Here is a 17697-nt window from a genome sequence, read left to right on the forward strand (position 1 = left end):
AATGGCAATGAATTAAAGGAGTATTCCACCAACTCCATGGGCCTTTTCTACAGTAATGTTTTTAATATTGTATAACTGCCTTTATTTTGCTGGACCCCAGGAAGAGTAGCTGCTGCCTTGGCAGGAACTAATGGGGATCCTTTATTCACGGATTTCAATAATGCTAATTAGCATCAAAGTAGAGGACATGCAAGACTACAAATAATAATAATAATAAACTTGATGGAGGCCACTAAGACTACAAATCCCTGCAGCTCCACGGATTTAGACTACAAATAATAATAATAACAAACTTCTTCCATTAAGAATGATGGAGGCCACTAAGACTACAAATCCCTGCAGCTCCACGGATTCAGACTACAAATAATAATTATAGCAAACTTCTTCCATTAAGTATGATGGATGTCACTGTGTTCCTGTGGACCTTCAATGCTGCAGAAATGTTTTTGTACCCTTCCCCAGATCTGTGCCTCGACACAATCCTGTCTTGGAGCTCTACTGACAATTCCTTTGACCTCATGGCTTGGTTACCTGTGGGACCATATTTCGACAGGTGTGTGCCTTTCCAAATCATGTCCAATCAATTGAATTTACCACAGGTGGACTCCAATCAAGTTGTAGAAACATCTCAAGGATGATCAATGGAATCTGGGTGCATCTGAGCTAAATTTCGAGTCACAGAGCAAAGGGTCTGAATACATGCATAAATGTAAAAAAACTATTTTTGGTTTGTCATGATGTGGTATTGTGATGTCATTATGAGGTATTGTGATGTCATTATGGGGTATTGTGTGTAGATTGATGAGGGAAAAAAATCTTCAATTTTAGAATAAGGCTGTAACGTAACAAAATGTGGAAAAAGTGAAGGGGTCTGAATACATTACGAAAGCACTGTATACTCCTGGTAGACTTTTCTACCACTGGCAGAGGTTTCTACCGTTGGCAGATTTGTACACAGTCATGTGACACGTGGTATAGAAAATCCAATCTTAGGAGAGTACATGGGAGGCACTATACTGTGTGTCTGTAGGTGTCTATCTGGTCAAAACCACTGATACAGGTGCCCCTCCACCCTCTGGGTGTGTATTGGGTATATGTTGTTAAATTGTTAGATATTACTTGTTAGATATTACTGCACTGTCGGAGCTAGAAACACAAGTATTTCACAACACCCGCAATGACTTCTGCTAAACACGTGTATGTGACCAATAAAATGTGATTTTGATTTGAATTAAACATCCTATTTATCAAAGGTGCTTTTGCCTGGGGTGAAAATGACTCCAAAGGATTTGAATTTGTTAAAAGTCCATATTGATACAGAAACACTAAACCATATTTAGATTTATTAAGAACAAGTTGATTGACAAAGTCATGAAAAATTGGAAGATATGAATGAACCACATTTTGGCTATGATAAAAGATATGCCTCTGGGGTCAAAATGATCCATGTCAGAATTATGGTTCAATGCAAATGTGTAGTGGGTGTAAAGTTTGTTTTAAATTCTCACTCATTAAACACGAATAAATCAGCACATTCTTCTCTTTGAACGACGTAATATAATATTAAACTTTTATGAAATAAATGAAAAATTAAAGTTTGGTTCCTCTACTGCGTTGCCCACTCCAGTCAGCAGATGGCGATGTGCGTCTTTTAGGTTCAGGCGACGCTGCCAGTGTGACGTATAATCTAGTGGACGGGACGCTCCTTCAACAACAACACCTCGGTAGCTTTCTAGCAAACATAGCTACAACATTCACACTCATTACACTGTTTTTGGTGTATATTAGTCGCTGTGTATTAAACACACTTCTGTCGTATGTACTTTTTGGCCCATTTCATTATATATTTACATTGTTTGTCAGCTAGCTGGTTTGCTAAGTTAACTTAGAACTAGGCTAGTCGCTAATGATAGCTAGCTAACATCCCCGACCATGAGTTCACTAAGCTTCTCTCATGATAAAGAAGAGGAGGTCTGCTGGATGGAGGAAGAAGCTATCGTCAAAGAGGAGGAGGAAGAGGAGGATGTTACAATACAAAAACAAGTAGAGGGTGAGGCTGTTACAGTGAAAGAAGAAGAGAAAGACGTTTCAGTGAAAGAAGAAGAAGACTCGTTCAGAGTGAAAGAGGAGGAGGATGTTACAGTAAAAGAAGAGGATGCAGTTTTTGTAGTGAAAGAGGAGGGGAAGATGACTGTCACATTGAAGGAAGAAGAGGAAGTTGAAGATAAGTTTAACACCAGTAAGTACCGTCTCTGCAGTCGTTGAACCAATATGCAGTAAAGGGGTTCTACACTTTAATGTTGTTCTGTAGGAATGGCTGAAACTACACTGTAACGTGTAGAACATCAAGAGTGGACCATCAATAAAACGTTAACAATTGATGAAATGCATCCAATGACAATGCCTGACATACTGTAGTCCTCAATATCTCCTATTAGATTAGCCCAATATGTAGTCTTAAAGGGGCAATCAGCAGTTGTTACATCCATTTTGGGACTTATACATTAATGTGTGGCGTGCAGTAGCAGAGAAAACAGAAAACAGTCTATAACTTGGGTGACAGGAATCTCTGACAATTTTGTCAAGGTGGGTTGATATTGGAACGCCTGCGCCAGAAAGGTTAAACCTGGAGGTTCAGATTAAAAATCCTAAAGTCTTCAGACTAAACTGTTTTGGCTCTGGGAGTGTATAGTCTACAGGTGAACATGTCATTTAAAGTTAAAGTATAGAAAGACTGCCTAAAGAAGGAAGGTGAACAGAAAAGCAACACCCGAACAGGGACTTGAACCCTGGACCCTCAGATTAAAAGTCTGATGCTCTTCCAACTGAGCTATCCGGGCTCTGCATTTACTAATTTTCATACATCTAACCTGCCGGGCAGAGGCACGGACTGATGAGGGGGCATTGTCAGATGGTACATTTCCCCAGAGAACCAGGCCTCCGTTTCAAATGATACAGTCAACTAAATCTGAACTAGTCATCCCCTCCAAAGATGCAATTTGTCCAAGACCTCGTGGCGCCTTGGTTGCACGGCTGACTCCACATCAGAAGGAGTGTTCAAATCACGTTATGGTCAGGGTTTTTATGTGTTTAATCTCTGCCTTCTTTACACAGCGAAGTCAATTAATCAGCACAAGTACAAATCTCGCACTCAAACAACCAAACCAATGCTGCTTTAGATGGCAATTGTCTCTCACAAAAGCCTGGCTCACTGCAAATTCCTAAATCAGATGATGCTGTGTGATTGACAGACGTAAATCATTCTTCGAAACAGGGAGTTTAAATTCGTTTTTAAAAACTTTAATTTAGCTAATTTATTTGGCACGCCTGCATTTGTGGAGTTTCTCCCATCCTTCTCTGCAGATCCTCTCTAGCTCTGTCAAGTTGGATGGGGAACATCACTGCACAGCTATTTTCAGGTCTCTCCAGAGATGTTAGATCGGGCTGAAGCCCGGGCTCTGGCTGGGCCACTCAAGGACATTCAGAGACTTGTCCCGAAGCCACTCCTGTGTTGTCTTGGTTGTGTGCTTAAGGTCGTTGTGCTGTTGGATGGTGAACTTTCTTCCCCAGTCTGAGGTCCTGTGCACTCTGGAGTAGGTCTTTCATCAAGGATCTCTCTGCACCTTGCTCCGTTAATATTTCCCTCGATCCTGACTAGTCTCTCAGTCCCTGCTGCTGAAAAACACCCCCACAGCATGATGCTACCACGACCATGCTCCACCGTAGGGATGGTGCCAGGTTTCCTCCAGACGTGAATCTTGGCATTCTGGCCAATCTTGTTTCTCATGGTCTGAGAGTACTTGAGGTGCCTTTTGGCAAACTCCGAGCAGGCTGTCATGTGCCTTTTACTGAGGAGTGGTTTCCATCTGGCCACTCTATCATCAAGGTTTGATTGGTGGAGTGCTGCAGAGATGGTTGTCCTTCTGGAAGGTTCTCCCATCTCCACAGAGGAACTTTGGAGCTCTTAGTTGCTCTAAACTTCTTCCATTTAAGAATGATGGAGGCCATTGTGTTCCTGGGGACCTTCAATGCTGCAGACATTTTTTGGTACCCTTCCCCATATTTGTGCCTCGACACAATCCTGTCTTGGAGCTCTACGGACAATTAGTTTGACCTCATAGCTTGTTTTTTGCTCTAACATGCACTGTCAACTGTGGGACCTTATATCGACAGGTGTGTGCCTTCCAAATCATGTCCAATCAATTGAATTTACCACCGGTGGACTCCACTCAAGTTGTAGATACATCTCAAGGATGATTAATGGAAACAGGATTCACTTGAAGTCTCATAGGGTCTGAATACTTACGTAAACAAGGTATTTGTTTTTAATTTTTAATAAATAAGCAAACATTTCTAAAAACCTGTTTTAATTTTTGGCTATTTTGTGTAGATTAATGAGGATTTATTTTAATTGTAATAATTATTAGAATACGACTACCAAAACAAATGTGGAAAAGGGGAAGGGGTCTGAACTGGTTGATTCGAACCAGGGTGTCTGTAGTGACGCCACAAGCTCTGAGCTGCAGTGCCTTAAACCGCACCTAAAATATATCTTGGTCAACCAAGAGTCGTCTGTTCATTCTTCCAAACAATTGGTTGAAATGTTATAACGTGTATTTTTCCATATATAGACACACCCCATGTGTTTAATAAAATCAACTATCTAAATGGAAATTATACAAATCTAAAGGTCATTTTGTATTGTAAACATAAATAAAGCAAATAAAAACATTGCAGCCTGCAGTTAAATATCCTGTTAAAAATAAATGTCCTTTATAAATCACATTATTGGATGCACTTGGCCTGTCTACAACCAACTTGAAACATTGTATCAACTGGGTCTCCAAAACTAGCAATAGCAAGCTTGCAACATTGTATAAAATATTCTGGGCCCTCAAGTTTAGTTTTGTACAGACACAGCTGTCGGCTATTTGTGCAAAGAATAAAAAGTAATCAGGGATTTTATGACATTTCCACTGGATCAGAGCATTTCCTTTTCAATGCCGAGTGGTTATCGAGAGTTGGAAATATTTTTCAAATACTTTGAGCAACTATTGTCATTCGTAATTGATTCTAATAGGACTTCGTTTACTTGCTGTTTGAGTTGAAGAAAAAATTACTTTGAGAAATCCTAAATAATTTCAGTTTGCTAAATCCAATGGTTTTAACCGAGAGTCACCTTAACTTTATAGACAAGGCCCAAATGGATACTGTCATTAACGCGGTTCTTCAATAATTACACATCATTCATAATACTGTATCTGTTCAGTTAGTCACATGTTCAACTATCCTCAGCTGATCCAGGAAATAATTTTCTGAATGACAAACATCACGACATGCAACAACAACCAAAGTGTTTCTTCATTCATTACTCTGGTAAAGACAGTTATGCCGTGCTTCACGTTGGATCCAACATCCCTAACAAATTGATGTTTATAATGTGTTATTGTCTGCTTGATTTACAGTCGGGTCTCGTTAGTCTGTTTGGACACATAAGATACTTATCTCATAATGTGTAGAGAACTGTTCCTTGATGGACAGGCTATTAGACAACACACAGAGCTATTTTCCTTAATTCATGATATTTAGAATGACAACACATTACAGAGTAGCCTAGTGGGATTATTCACAAAATTATCTGGTGATCAAGTATTGAAATGTCATGACAAAAACATTTTAGTTTCCATATTTCACCAGAAATATTAACTGATTTATAGTCTGAGGTCTATGTTGTTGTTAGGTGAGGTTATGGGTCCTACAGTAGGTTTATGTTGTTCAGTGATGTTATGGGTCCGACAGTAGGTCTATGTTGTTGTTAGGTGAAGTATTGGTCCTACAGTAGGTCTATGTTATTGTTAGGTGAAGTTATGGGTCCTACAGTAGGTCTATGTTGTTGTTTGGTGAAGTTATGGGTCCTACGGTAAGTATATGTTGTTGTTAGGTGAAGTTATGGGCCAATTTGCGTACACTTAGTTTACAAACGCTCATTGACAGACTCGTAGCAAAGCTAGCCAAAGAGCATTTTACTGGTGGAAGTGTTTTTTTAAGTATAAAGCAGTTGATTTGCGACAACATATTATATAAAGCAGGACATTCAAAGGAGCCTAACAATTATAATCCAAAGTAGTGTGAAATGCACTCATAAGCAACCTGTAAATGGAGGCTATTTTTGCTGTCAGCCTATGAGAACTCCCCTGAGTTTTCCCCCACGGTGGTGAATTAGTGAATAGACACAGAGCGTGAGTTTCCTTGAGTAGCAACTCCTGATCTTGCACTGTAATATTCAGAATACATTGTGAAAAACCAAAATCTTTGCTCTCCATTTTTGCTCCAGGCAGATATACTACATTCATAACTAGTGGTTTCCTCATTACCAGATATACTACATCCATAACTAGTGGTTTCCTCATTACCAGATATACTACATCCATAACTAGTGGTTTCCTCATTACCAGATATACTACATCCATAACTAGTGGTTTCCTCACTAGCAGATATACTACATCCATAACTAGTGGTTTCCTCACTAGCAGATATACTACATCCATAACTAGTGGTTTCCTCATTTGCAGATATACTACATCCATAACTAGTGGTTTCCTCATTACCAGATATACTACATCCATAACTAGTGGTTTCCTCATTAGCAGATATACTACATCTATAACTAGTGGTTTCCTCATTACCAAATATACTACATCCATAACTAGTGGTTTCCTCATTTGCAGATATAATACATCCATAACTAGTGGTTTCCTCATTACCAGATATACTACATCCACAACTAGTGGTTTCCTCATTAGCATGGATGAGTTTATACAACCAGATAAAATGCTTTGTGGAAGTATTCACTCCCTTGGCATTGTTCCTATTTTGTTGCATTACAACCTGTAATTTAAATAGATTTTTAGTTGGATTTCATAAAAAAATGAAAAAGTGGTGCCTGCGTATGTATTCACCCCATTTGCTATGAAGCCCCTAAATAATATCTGGTGCAACCAATTATTTTCAGAAGTCACATAATTAGTTAAATAAAGTTCACCTGTGTGCAATCTAAGTGTCACATAATCTCAGTATTAATACACCTGTTCTGAAAGGGCCCAGAGTCTGCAACACCACTAAGCAAGGGGCACTACCAAACAAGTATCACCATGAAGACCAAGGAGCTCTCCAAACTGGTCAGGGACAAAGTTGTGGAGAAGTACAGATCAGGGTTGGGTTATAAAAAAATGTCAGAAACTTCCCACAGAGCACCATTCAATTCATTATTAAAAAATGGAAAGAATATGGCACCAAAACAAACTTGCCAAGAGAGGGCCGCCCACCAAAACCCACGGACCAGGCAAGGAGGGCATTGATCAGAAAGGCAACAAAGAGACCAGAGATAACCCTGAAGGAGCTGCAAAGCTCCATAGCGGAGATTGGAGTATCTGTCCATAGGACCACTTTAAGCCGTACACTCCACAGAGCTGGTCTTTACGGAAGAGTTGCCAAAAAAAGCCCCTGCTCAAAGAAAAAAATAAGCAAACACGTTTGGTGTTCGCCAAAAGGCACGTGGGAGACTACCCAAACATATGCAAGAAGCTACTCTGGTCAGATGAGACTAAAATTGAGCTTTTTGGCCATAAAGGAAAACGCTATGTCTGGCGCAAACCCAACACCTCTCCTCACCCCCAGAACACATGAAGTATCATGCTGTGGGAATGTTTTTCATCTGCAGGTACTGGGAAACTGGTCAGAATTGAATGAATGATGGGTGGCGCTAAATACAGGGAAATTCTTGAGGGAAACCCGTTTCAGTCTTCCAGAGATTTGAGACTGGGATGAAGGTTCACCTTCCAGCAGGACAATGACCCTAAGCATACTGCTAAAGCAACACTCGTGTGGTTTAACTTCATTGGGATAGGGGGCAGTATTTTCACCTCCGGGTGGAAAGCGTGTCCAAAGTAAACTGCCTGCAACTCAGGCCCAGAACCTACGATATGCATAGTATTAGTAGATTTGGATAGAACTGTTTGAATGATGTCTGGGAGTATAACAAAACTTATTTGGCAGGCGAAACTCAGAGGACAAACGATTCAGATTTGTTTTTTTAGGTCACGCTTTTCAATGAGCTTTCATTGGGATTCCAGATTTCTAAGGGGCAGGCTTGCAGTTCCTATCGCTTCCACTGGATGTCAACAGTCTTTAGAAATTGGTTGAGGTTTTTCCTTTGAGAAATGAAGAAGTACCACTGTTCAGAATGAGGCTCGAGGGAAGTGTACTCTTTGTTAGAGGCGCACGATCTGAACAGCACACTCCGCTTTCTGTTCCTCCGGTATGGAACACAGTTTATCACGTCATTAAATTTGATAAATTATTTAGTTAAAAAATACCTAAAGTTGTATCAGGAAAGTTGTTTGAAATGTTTGGACAAAGATTACAGGTAACTTTTGAGATTTTTTAAGGTCATGTCGCGCGTTTTGGAACCAGTGTTTTTCAGAATCAAGCGTGCCAAATAAATTGACATTTTGGATATATATCAACAAAATTAATCGAACAAAAGGACCATTTGTGATGTTTATCGGACATATTGGAGTGCCAAGCGAGGATGATCTTCAAAGATAAGGCACGAATTATATCATTATTTCTGTGTTTTGTGTCGCGCCTGGCGGGTTGAAATATGATTGTCTGTGTTTGTTTGCGGAGGTGCTACACTCAGATAATAGGATATTATGCTTCCGCCGTAAAGCTTTTTTGAAATCTGACATGCTGGCTGGATTCACAACAAGTGTAGCTTTAATTTGGTGTATTGTATGTGTGATTTCAATGAAAGTTTAATTTTTGTAGTAATTTATTTGAATTTGGCGCTCTGCATTTTCAATGGATGTTTGCCGTTTCCGTCCCACCTATCCCAGAGAGATTAAGGGGAAACATTTAAATGTCTTGGAATGGCCTAGTCAAAGCCCAGACCTCAATCTAAATGAGAATCTGTGGTATGACTTAAAGATTGCTGTACACCAGCTGATCCCATCTAACTTGAAGGAGTTGGAGCAGTTTTGCCTTGAGGAATGGGCAAAAATCCCAGTGGCTAGATGTGCCAAGCTTATAGAGACACACCCCAAGAGACTTGCAGATGTAATTGCTGCAAAAGGTGGCTTTACAAAGTATTGACTTTGGGGGGGGTGAATAGTTATGTTTTTTTTGTTTTTTTGTCTTATTGTTTTTCAGAATAAAACATATTTTGCATCTTCAAAGTGGTAGGCATGTTGTGTAAATCAAATGATACAAATCCCCCCAAAATGTAATTTTAATTCCAGGGTGTAAGGCAACAAAATTGGAAAAATGCCACGGGGGGTGAATACTTTTGCAAGCCACTGTATACTACATCCATAACTAGTGGTTTCCTCATTAGCATGGAGGAGTTTCTGCAACTAAATTGTATGTGTATCACCCTAGTGTGGCAATTTTAGCAAACAAAGAAAGGGGCCTATATTGGTGACCAAAAGTTGCCTGGCACACTGCTTAGGGGTTCAGCAACTGTAATAACCTTTTTCTAATCTAAAATCATCGATGTTACTACTAATGTGAAAAAAATACAAAATATTGTTGCTCACTTGACTGCCATAAGACAAATGTAACATTCATTACAGACGTCAATTGTTTACAACATCATGGCTACGCTGTTGGCATCACCTTTTATAGTGGATTTCTGCTGTTGTAGGCCTTTAACCATCTGTCCGGACTTTGTTCACACAGGAGAGAGAAGTGACTATCGAGGATCCTCTGGGGAGCCTCAACAACCTCATGATGCTGACGAGGCAAAGAAAAGTCTCTCCAGATCAAAACACCTCAAGAAATACCAGCAGAGACCCACAAGGAAGAAAACTCATCGCTGCTCTGACTGTGGGAAGAGTTTTGTTTCTTCAGGACATTTAAAATCACACCAGAGAACACACATGGGAGTAAAACCTTATAGCTGTGCTCAATGTGGGAAGAGATGCACTCAGTCAACAGACCTTAAAAAACATGAGAGAATACATACAGGAGAGAAACCTTATAGCTGCTCTGACTGTGGAAAGAGTTTTGTTTTTTCAGGGCAGTTAAAATCGCACCAGAGAACACACACCGGAGAGAAACCTTATAGCTGTGCTCAATGTGGGAAAAGATTCACTCAGTCAACAGACCTTAAAAAACATGAGAGAATACATACAGGAGAGAAATTTTATAGCTGCTCTGACTGTGGACAGAGTTTTGCTTATTCAGGACAGTTAAGATTACACCAGAGAGCACACACGGGAGAGAATCCTTATAGGTGCGCTCAATGTGGGAGGAGTTTTACTCAGTCAAGCAGCTTGATAGTACACCAGAGAACACACACCGGAGAGAAACCTCATAGCTGTGATCAATGTGGGAAGCGTTTTGTTACATCTAGCACTCTGACTACACACCAGAGAACACACACGGGAGAGAAACCTTATAGCTGTAATCAATGTGGGAAGAGTTTTTCTCAGCCAAACGGCCTGATAGTTCACCAACGAGTACACACAGGAGAGAAACCTCATAGCTGTGATCAATGTGACAAGAGATACTCTGATAAAAGATCTCTGATCAAACATGGGAAAATACATACATGAAGGAATTGTTTCATGATATCAATGAATTAATGTCACAATGTAGAATGTAAATTTAAATGCATCACTCCCAGATGTAGCTGACTGTCTTCTGCAGGTTGTCCTCTAATCAGTGAGGTAGAATATATCTCCCATTTCCATATGTTTTTTTTAAGTTGTGTTAGTTTCAACAGCACATACAACCGGATTTCCCCCCTAATTGATATCAGTGATTTATTGTGACTTATGCAGCCAACTGACAATTTTTGTGTACAATTATATTAACATTGTTGCCCTGACTTTAGAATATCAGGTTCATGTATCAGGTTCATTCTTAGATGTGCCAACCCAAATGTACAAGAGCATGACATTGGGGACTGGGCCCCGATCCAACAACATGTCTATCGAGTGAACCCTGAAAAGAGAGAGAAGCTCTGCAGTTAGGTGGAAAGTTACTGCGGATATTGCAGGAGTTTCCTCTTGAAATCAGACATGTTCGTGGTAAGGACAACTCGATTGCTGATCGTCTCAAGGGTGGGCAGTCAAAAAGATTTGTATTTTATGTTCCAAGGGGACAAGAGTTCTAGAAGCTAGTGAGTTTTAGGAAGACGAGAGTTCTAGAAGCTAGTGGGGAAAAAAATATAGTTTTTTCTTGTTTTTAATTGTTGCCAGCCAGTAGGCACCATGTTTATATTGATGAAGCATTGTAGTTGATTTGTGAAATGGAAGTTGTTTTCTGTTGGTGGTAAGCAAACTTGTCCAACAGAAATATAGGATATATTTGTTCTCTTAAATTGTTCTCTTTTTCCATTTATGTTTTGAGGTTGGACGTTAGTACGTAGGAATGGGGGATACATAGTCTGTTGTACAACCGAAATGTGTCTTCGGTGCACTGATTGGTGTCACCTCGTTAGTCAGTATGTGTTACACCTGTGCTGGCTTGTCCACCTCGCTAGTGGGAAGGTGTTTCACCTGAGCTGGTCCAGGTTCTATTTAAGAGTGTCTGGCCCAGTGCTCCAGTTGTCTTGATAGATGTGGAGAGTCAACACCTTTAGTTGCTCCACCTTTTTGGATAAAGATGTTTTCATTTCAGGTTGAAGTTTTCGTACTGAAGAGAGCCTTATTTTGAAGAAGAAAAAAAAATGAATCCAAACAAGCAAACCAGGTCGGTTCCGGGGATAGGCATTGGTTAGGTATGACGGGGAGGGACGATGCTCCCCTGAGGTTTGTTTTTGTTTGGTGATTTGGTTTTGTAAATATAAATTAAGAATGAATGAGAGATATGATTTTGTAAAGTGTGAATGGTATTGATTGTAAATAAATTATTTTAACCACCTTTTTGGATAAAGATGTTTTCTTTTCAGGTTGAAGTTTTCGTACTGAAGAGAGCCTCATTTTGAAGGGAAAAAAATGAATCCAAACAAGCAAACCAGGTCGGTTCCGGGGACTGGTATAGCAAATACCGTAAGATTTTCATGGACTGAAAAGGAGATGGTGCCTTGGGGCAGGGAAACTTTTGGAAGGACCATATTGATGGGATGCCTCAAGATAGAGGTGAAGGAAGTGCTCTGCCTCCAAGGCAACCCAAATGAAAAAGGTTTTGATGTGACATTTTACAAGGAAGAGAAACATGATGACATATTGAAGATGGCAAAGGAAGCGGGAAAAAAAGGACCCCTGTGCCATTATGCGGTGACCAGCCTGGCAAAGAACAACTTCAGGGTGGTCACCGTAAACATGTACAATCCGCATGTGAAGGATGAAGAAGTGAGGGCCTTTCTGGGGAGATACATGGACAATGTCTCCTCAGCGAGGTACCTCAGGGACTCCCTGGGTTTCTGGGACGGGAGAATAGGTTTCCATGCGTTACTCAGGGAGTCCCCGAAGAGTGAGGATGGCTACCGCCATCCTCCGGCGATGTTCTCCCTGGGGGCTGACAGGGGAACACTCTACTATGCACGTCAGCCCCCGTTCTGCAGGCGTTGTATGGCCTACGGCCATACCGTGGCCTCGTGCAGCGCCAAGAGGTGTCGATTTTGTGGGTCGGAAGAGCACGAGGCCAGGGAATGTGACGAGTCCAAGGCTTGCCACGGGTGTGGCTCAAGAGCACACCTGTGGCGTGATTGCCCGGCTCGTCACAGGTCATACGCGTCTGCAGCTGGGGGAGCGGGGGATGGGGGAGGAAAGAGAGGACGAATGCAGATTGCACGGATGGCACAGGGGAAAGGACGGAGAAGGATGAAGAAGGGAAGAAGGAAGAGGCGAAAAGAAAGAGGAGAGAAGATGGAAAGAAGGAAAAAGAAGGAGAGATTAAAAAGGTGGAAGAACGTGGAGGAACAGAGAAGAGGGAGAATGGGACAGTGGTACGAGAAGGAGTGGAAGAGGGAACGGGGACAGTGACGGAGAAGGAGGGAGGAGTGGAGGTGGGGGGAGATGGGGGGAAGGAGTGGGGGGACAGCCTGCCAGGCTTCCTCGAGGTCGAAATGAGGGATTTGGTTTGCCTCAGCCCCTTGCATTTTAGTGGATGACTCCAGTGAGGGGTCGGTGGGCTGTTTGCTAGAGGGATCCCAACTCCTGTTTGAGCTTTCCTGGAGCGTGCGCATAGTGGCTTTCTAGAACATAATGAGACTTGTTCCGCTATGTTCTTTAAGTCGGTTAGGGCCAGGCAGAGTAGGAAGGTAATGCATGGAGTTAGAGAAGAAAATGGTAGTATAGTAAGTAAACCAGAGGAAATGGTCATGGTGACAACTGATAATTTCCAAGGTTTATTTAAGGAAAGGGAAATAGATGTAGAGCAGGGAAACGTGTTTTTAGAACACTTGTCCCGGCGGTTGCCAGAGGACATTAGAGACGTGATGGAGGCCCAGATCTCACTAGAAGAGGTTGAGAGCGCTCTTAGGAGGATGGAAAAGGGAAGGTGACTGGGATGGATGGGCTGCCGGCTGAGTTTTACCTCAAGTTTTGGGGTATACTTGGACCAGTGGTTCTCGAAGTCTTGAAGGCCATCCTTGAGACGGGGTCCCGGGGGGATCAATGGCTGTTGGTGTGCTGTCACTTCTTTATAAGAAGGGGGAAGCAACTGACCTTGGCAACTGGCGGCCATTGACCATGCTGTGCGTAGATTACAAGATTCTTGCAAAGGTTTTAGCAGACCGGTTGCGCACAGCCCTTCCCTACGTTGTCCACGAGGATCAGACGTGCGGGGTAGAGGGCCGCTCTATAAGATGGAACCTACAGTTGATCAGGGATTCCATCGCTTGGGTTGAAGATAGAGGGCTGCCTTTAATGGTAGCAGCGCTAGATCAGGCGAAAGCTTTTGATCGCGTGAATAGATCTCTTCTATTCAGGGTGTTAGGTAGATTAGGATTTGGGGAGAAGTTTATAGGATGGATCCGTACTTTATATGTCGGAGCGGGGTGTCGAGTTAGTGTAAATAGTCACTTAGGTGACGTTTTTGACCTCTCGTCTGGGGTCAGGCAGGGATGCCCACTCTCGGCTCTCCTCTTCGTTCTGTACATGGAGCCTCTGGGGGCTGCCATTAGGGCAGACACAGGGGTGGAAGGCTTGTTGATCCCTGGAAGTGGTGGGCTGCGTGTTAAGATGACGCAGTACGCCGACGACACTTCCTTGCTCTTGTGCAAGGACTCGTGCCTGACAAGGTCCCTTGCCATCTTTGGGGATTTCACCCGAGCGTCGGGAGCAGTTCTGAAACCATATATTATTTGTCTGGTATGGGCAAAGTCCTGGTCCTAAAGGTGGATGTGTTGCCGTCTCTTTTGTATTTGGCGTACATCTACCCATTGCCGGCTTGTCTGAGGAGGCCTCTAGTGAGGCTTGTGTTTCAGTTTATGTGGAGTGGCAGGTGCGAGTGGGTCGCCAGGGCACGCATGATCTGTCCCATCGGGGAGGGAGGTAGGGGGGTACCACATTTCCCCCTCAAGCTGGACTCAATTTTTGTTTCTTTCTTGTTAGCGGAGCTTGCTCAGCCAGTGATACACCCGTCCGGTTACCTCCTGCGGGTGTTCTTCTCGTACCAGGCGAGAAGCGTAATGGTGTGGTCTAACGCGGGTCCTCGGGCGGAACAGCTGCCGTGGCACTTTGGCCATGCGGCAAAGTGGCTGCGTGCGCACCCCGAGGTTGAAGTATGCCCGAGTAGGTTTAGATCACAGGCACCTGTACGAAGAGGTCAGGCAGGCAGGGAGTCCTGCGCCCGTAGCGGGCATCTCGTCAGTGGTCTGGGAGGGAGTGCAGGCGCGGGGCCTGGACAACAGGCTCAAGGACCTGAATTGGTTGAGCCTTCATAAGTGTTTGCCGGTACTTTCCATCTTGTACCGGTATAGTTTGGTGCAATCCCCCACCTGTCCAAGATCCTCTTGTGGCAGGGAGGAGACTGTGCGCCATGCCTTCTGGGACTGTGCCTTTGCCGGACTAGTCTGGGCTAGGGCACGGGTGATGCTAGGTGTGGCTAGGAGTGATTTTGTTTTGACATAGGCTAGAGAGAGGCGTAGGGAGAGCAAAGGGAACGGATAGGGACCGGTTTCTGCTCTGGCTTCTCATGAGTCTCTTTAAAAAGGGACTGTGGGAAGCCAGGCAGAATTTAGTCAAGACAGGGAGAAATTGGGGGGTGGAAGGGATAGTGAGAAGGGTGGAAGGTGATTTGAGGGGGAGGATGAAGAGGGAGGAGAGGAAGTGGGGGAAGCATGCGGCACGGGAGAGGTGGAAGGGGGGATTAGGGCTGGGAGTGTTAGAGTGAGTTTTGTAAGGGGATAGATTAGGGAAGGGGAGATAGGGAAAGGGTTAGGTATTGGTTAGGTATGACGGGGAGGGACGATGCTCCCCTGAGGTTTGTTTTTGTTTGGTGATTTGGTTTTGTAAATATAAGTCATTAAGAATGAATGAGAGATATGATTTTGTAAAGTGTGAATGGTATTGATTGTAAATAAATGATTTTAACCACCTTTTTGGTTTGTTTCCTGTCTTTTAGCTTTGGTGTGGGTTTTTCTTTTGTTTACCTCATCTTGGGATAATTTAGTGGGTCTCATGGTGGGTGTCTTTTATGTCCCAGTTGTTACTAGGCAACTTTCAGTGGACACTGAGAGCAAAATTGAAAGATTATGTTATAATACTTTTATTGCATCAAATGGTTGTTTTATGCAACAGAATAGAGGGTTCTTAGAACTTTTGTGGCTGTGTGTTCTATTGAGGATGGGCCTCTGGGAGATAACACTGACAGGAGATTTACAATGTCTTTTGGGTGATAAAACTTAAAGAGATTGCATTCCAGAGCATGAGTTAATGTTTCTGTTCTATATGGTACCAGGGAGAGATGACCCCAGGGCCAGACCCTGGTCTCTACACAAAGAGTACTGTTTTTACAGCAGATACATGTAATTCTCAGCAGGCCGTATCTTTCATACAAATCTTAACCTTGTGACCCGTTCTATACATCTATTGTTGGTCATGTAGGTTGAAAGGGGCGTATCTTGGCTGTAAAAGACCTTTGTACTTTTGTCTTGTGGCTCTCAACGAATCATCTAGGGGTGATTTGTCAACCAGCCATCATTATCATAGAGCACTCAATTGATTCACTTTGTGTGTGTTGTATTGACCTGCTCCCTTATTAATAAGTGAATAAATATTTAGTTTCAGAATAACTCTGACTTGTGTGATAAGTTTGTCTCATTTGATATTAAAGGAATTAACCACATTTGGCGACCGGTCCTGACGATCTGGGTAAATGGTGCACGAGGGATCCCTTTAACTTGGGATCTCAGGGAGACCACACTTCGGGAACGGAGCAGATGGACCTACCTTTGATCAGAGAGGCAGCGAGCCGAGTGGAGTTTTTAGAAAAGCCTCGTAGGCTCGGAGTGTGTATTCCTGTGTGGAGGTGTAAACAGGACCCAGTCAGCTATCTGTGTGAACTGGATGAAAACTAGAATCTGTGTTTACTAGTTAAGACCATTTATGATATAGTAGAAGATAGTAAGGTGCACCTGTAATTGTTTTAAACCTGGAACCCATTTTAGAGGTATTGAAAGATGTAAATGTATGAGTTACATTATCCTAGGAACTAACCATGAGATAAAAATGTGAAATTATTCCTGCAGGTTAAAATATTGTTGAAAAATAACTAATTGATTAGGTATGTTTGGGAATATCACTGTGGGACTGATATGAGAGTTGTGTGACTGTGATTTGAGAGTTGTGGAAATGAGTCTTAATCTGACGTTTGGATAGTAACATATAGAAATATGCTTAATCAGATGATTGAAATTTGGATGATATTTTAGAAAGTAGCTGGGAGGCTTGATTTTGCCGTGGTCTCTGGGAGGTTAGAGAACCGTTGAGGATCCCATGGTCATTGTCCGTTAAACAAAAGTTTATTTTTGGTTCCGCTGGGAGTTTGGAGAGCTGCGTCATAGCTATGGAGAGTCCTTGAAAAAGCAAATGGAATGGTTGTCGTGAGTACATGAGAATTTTTTACATGGATTCTGTGAATATATGAAAACATGATGAATTTTATGTGTGTATAATGATTACTAGTGATATGATAAAGTAATACTGGGAATATAATTAGATACAAATTAAACAACCCATATGTAGACAAACGTATGTTTTGAGTTGGTATCTTAAATGGATAATTTGATAAAGATGAGGTTTAAGCATTATTAAACAGTCTACAAAGTCTGGGCAGTTGTCTCAGAAACTGATGGGAGTGTGTCCACTTTAGGGTAAGTTACCCTAAATGTAACGATAAAACGCTTATTAGACTTTCTCTGTCCGGTTACTACATTTGAAATAAAACTGCCCTTAATGCCTAGGGGGTTCTTCCCAGTATGAGAGGAGTTGCTAGACTTATTGAATAAACCTTTTTCCATAAAGTTAGAGTGAACCAAGGTGGCTGACTTGCTGTTGATGTTGAAGAAGCGTCCCGTCCACTAGATTATACGTCAAAGTGGCAGAATCACCTGAAAGACACACATCGCCATCTGCTGACTGGAGTTGGCATCGCAGTTGAGAAAATACTCAAAAGCGACTGCCCTTAAAAACCAACGACTCTCTTTGAAAACGGGCGATGTGGCACCAGAAACATTTATTATAG

At 42.3% G+C, this 17697-nt stretch overlaps 1 protein-coding gene and 1 non-coding gene across 3 annotated transcripts; one reads left to right on the forward strand and one right to left on the reverse strand.

Annotated features, from left to right (window-relative positions):
• The first annotated feature begins 1703 nt into the window (after positions 1-1703).
• On the forward strand, positions 1704-12751 carry LOC115122198 (zinc finger protein 239-like). Of its 2 annotated transcripts, XR_010460358.1 has the most exons (3): positions 1704-2239; positions 9739-11816; positions 11957-12751. XR_010460358.1 is itself a non-coding variant. In XM_029651391.2 (2 exons), the coding sequence occupies exons 1-2, from the start codon at positions 1933-1935 to the stop codon at positions 10614-10616; spliced, it is 1185 nt and encodes a 394-aa protein (XP_029507251.2). In that variant the 5' UTR covers positions 1704-1932; the 3' UTR covers positions 10617-11927. The 2 variants fall into 2 exon arrangements, 1 of the variants encoding a protein (XP_029507251.2); XM_029651391.2 differs by lacking the exon at positions 11957-12751 and having other exon boundaries at positions 9739-11927.
• trnak-uuu (transfer RNA lysine (anticodon UUU)) lies at positions 2768-2840 on the reverse strand. Its single transcript has one exon. It is a non-coding gene; the product is annotated as a tRNA-Lys (tRNA).
• Positions 12752-17697: the final 4946 nt, after the last annotated feature.

Source organism: Oncorhynchus nerka, linkage group LG21 (genome assembly GCF_034236695.1).
Source record: "Oncorhynchus nerka isolate Pitt River linkage group LG21, Oner_Uvic_2.0, whole genome shotgun sequence".
Taxonomy (NCBI): Eukaryota; Metazoa; Chordata; class Actinopteri; order Salmoniformes; family Salmonidae; genus Oncorhynchus; species Oncorhynchus nerka.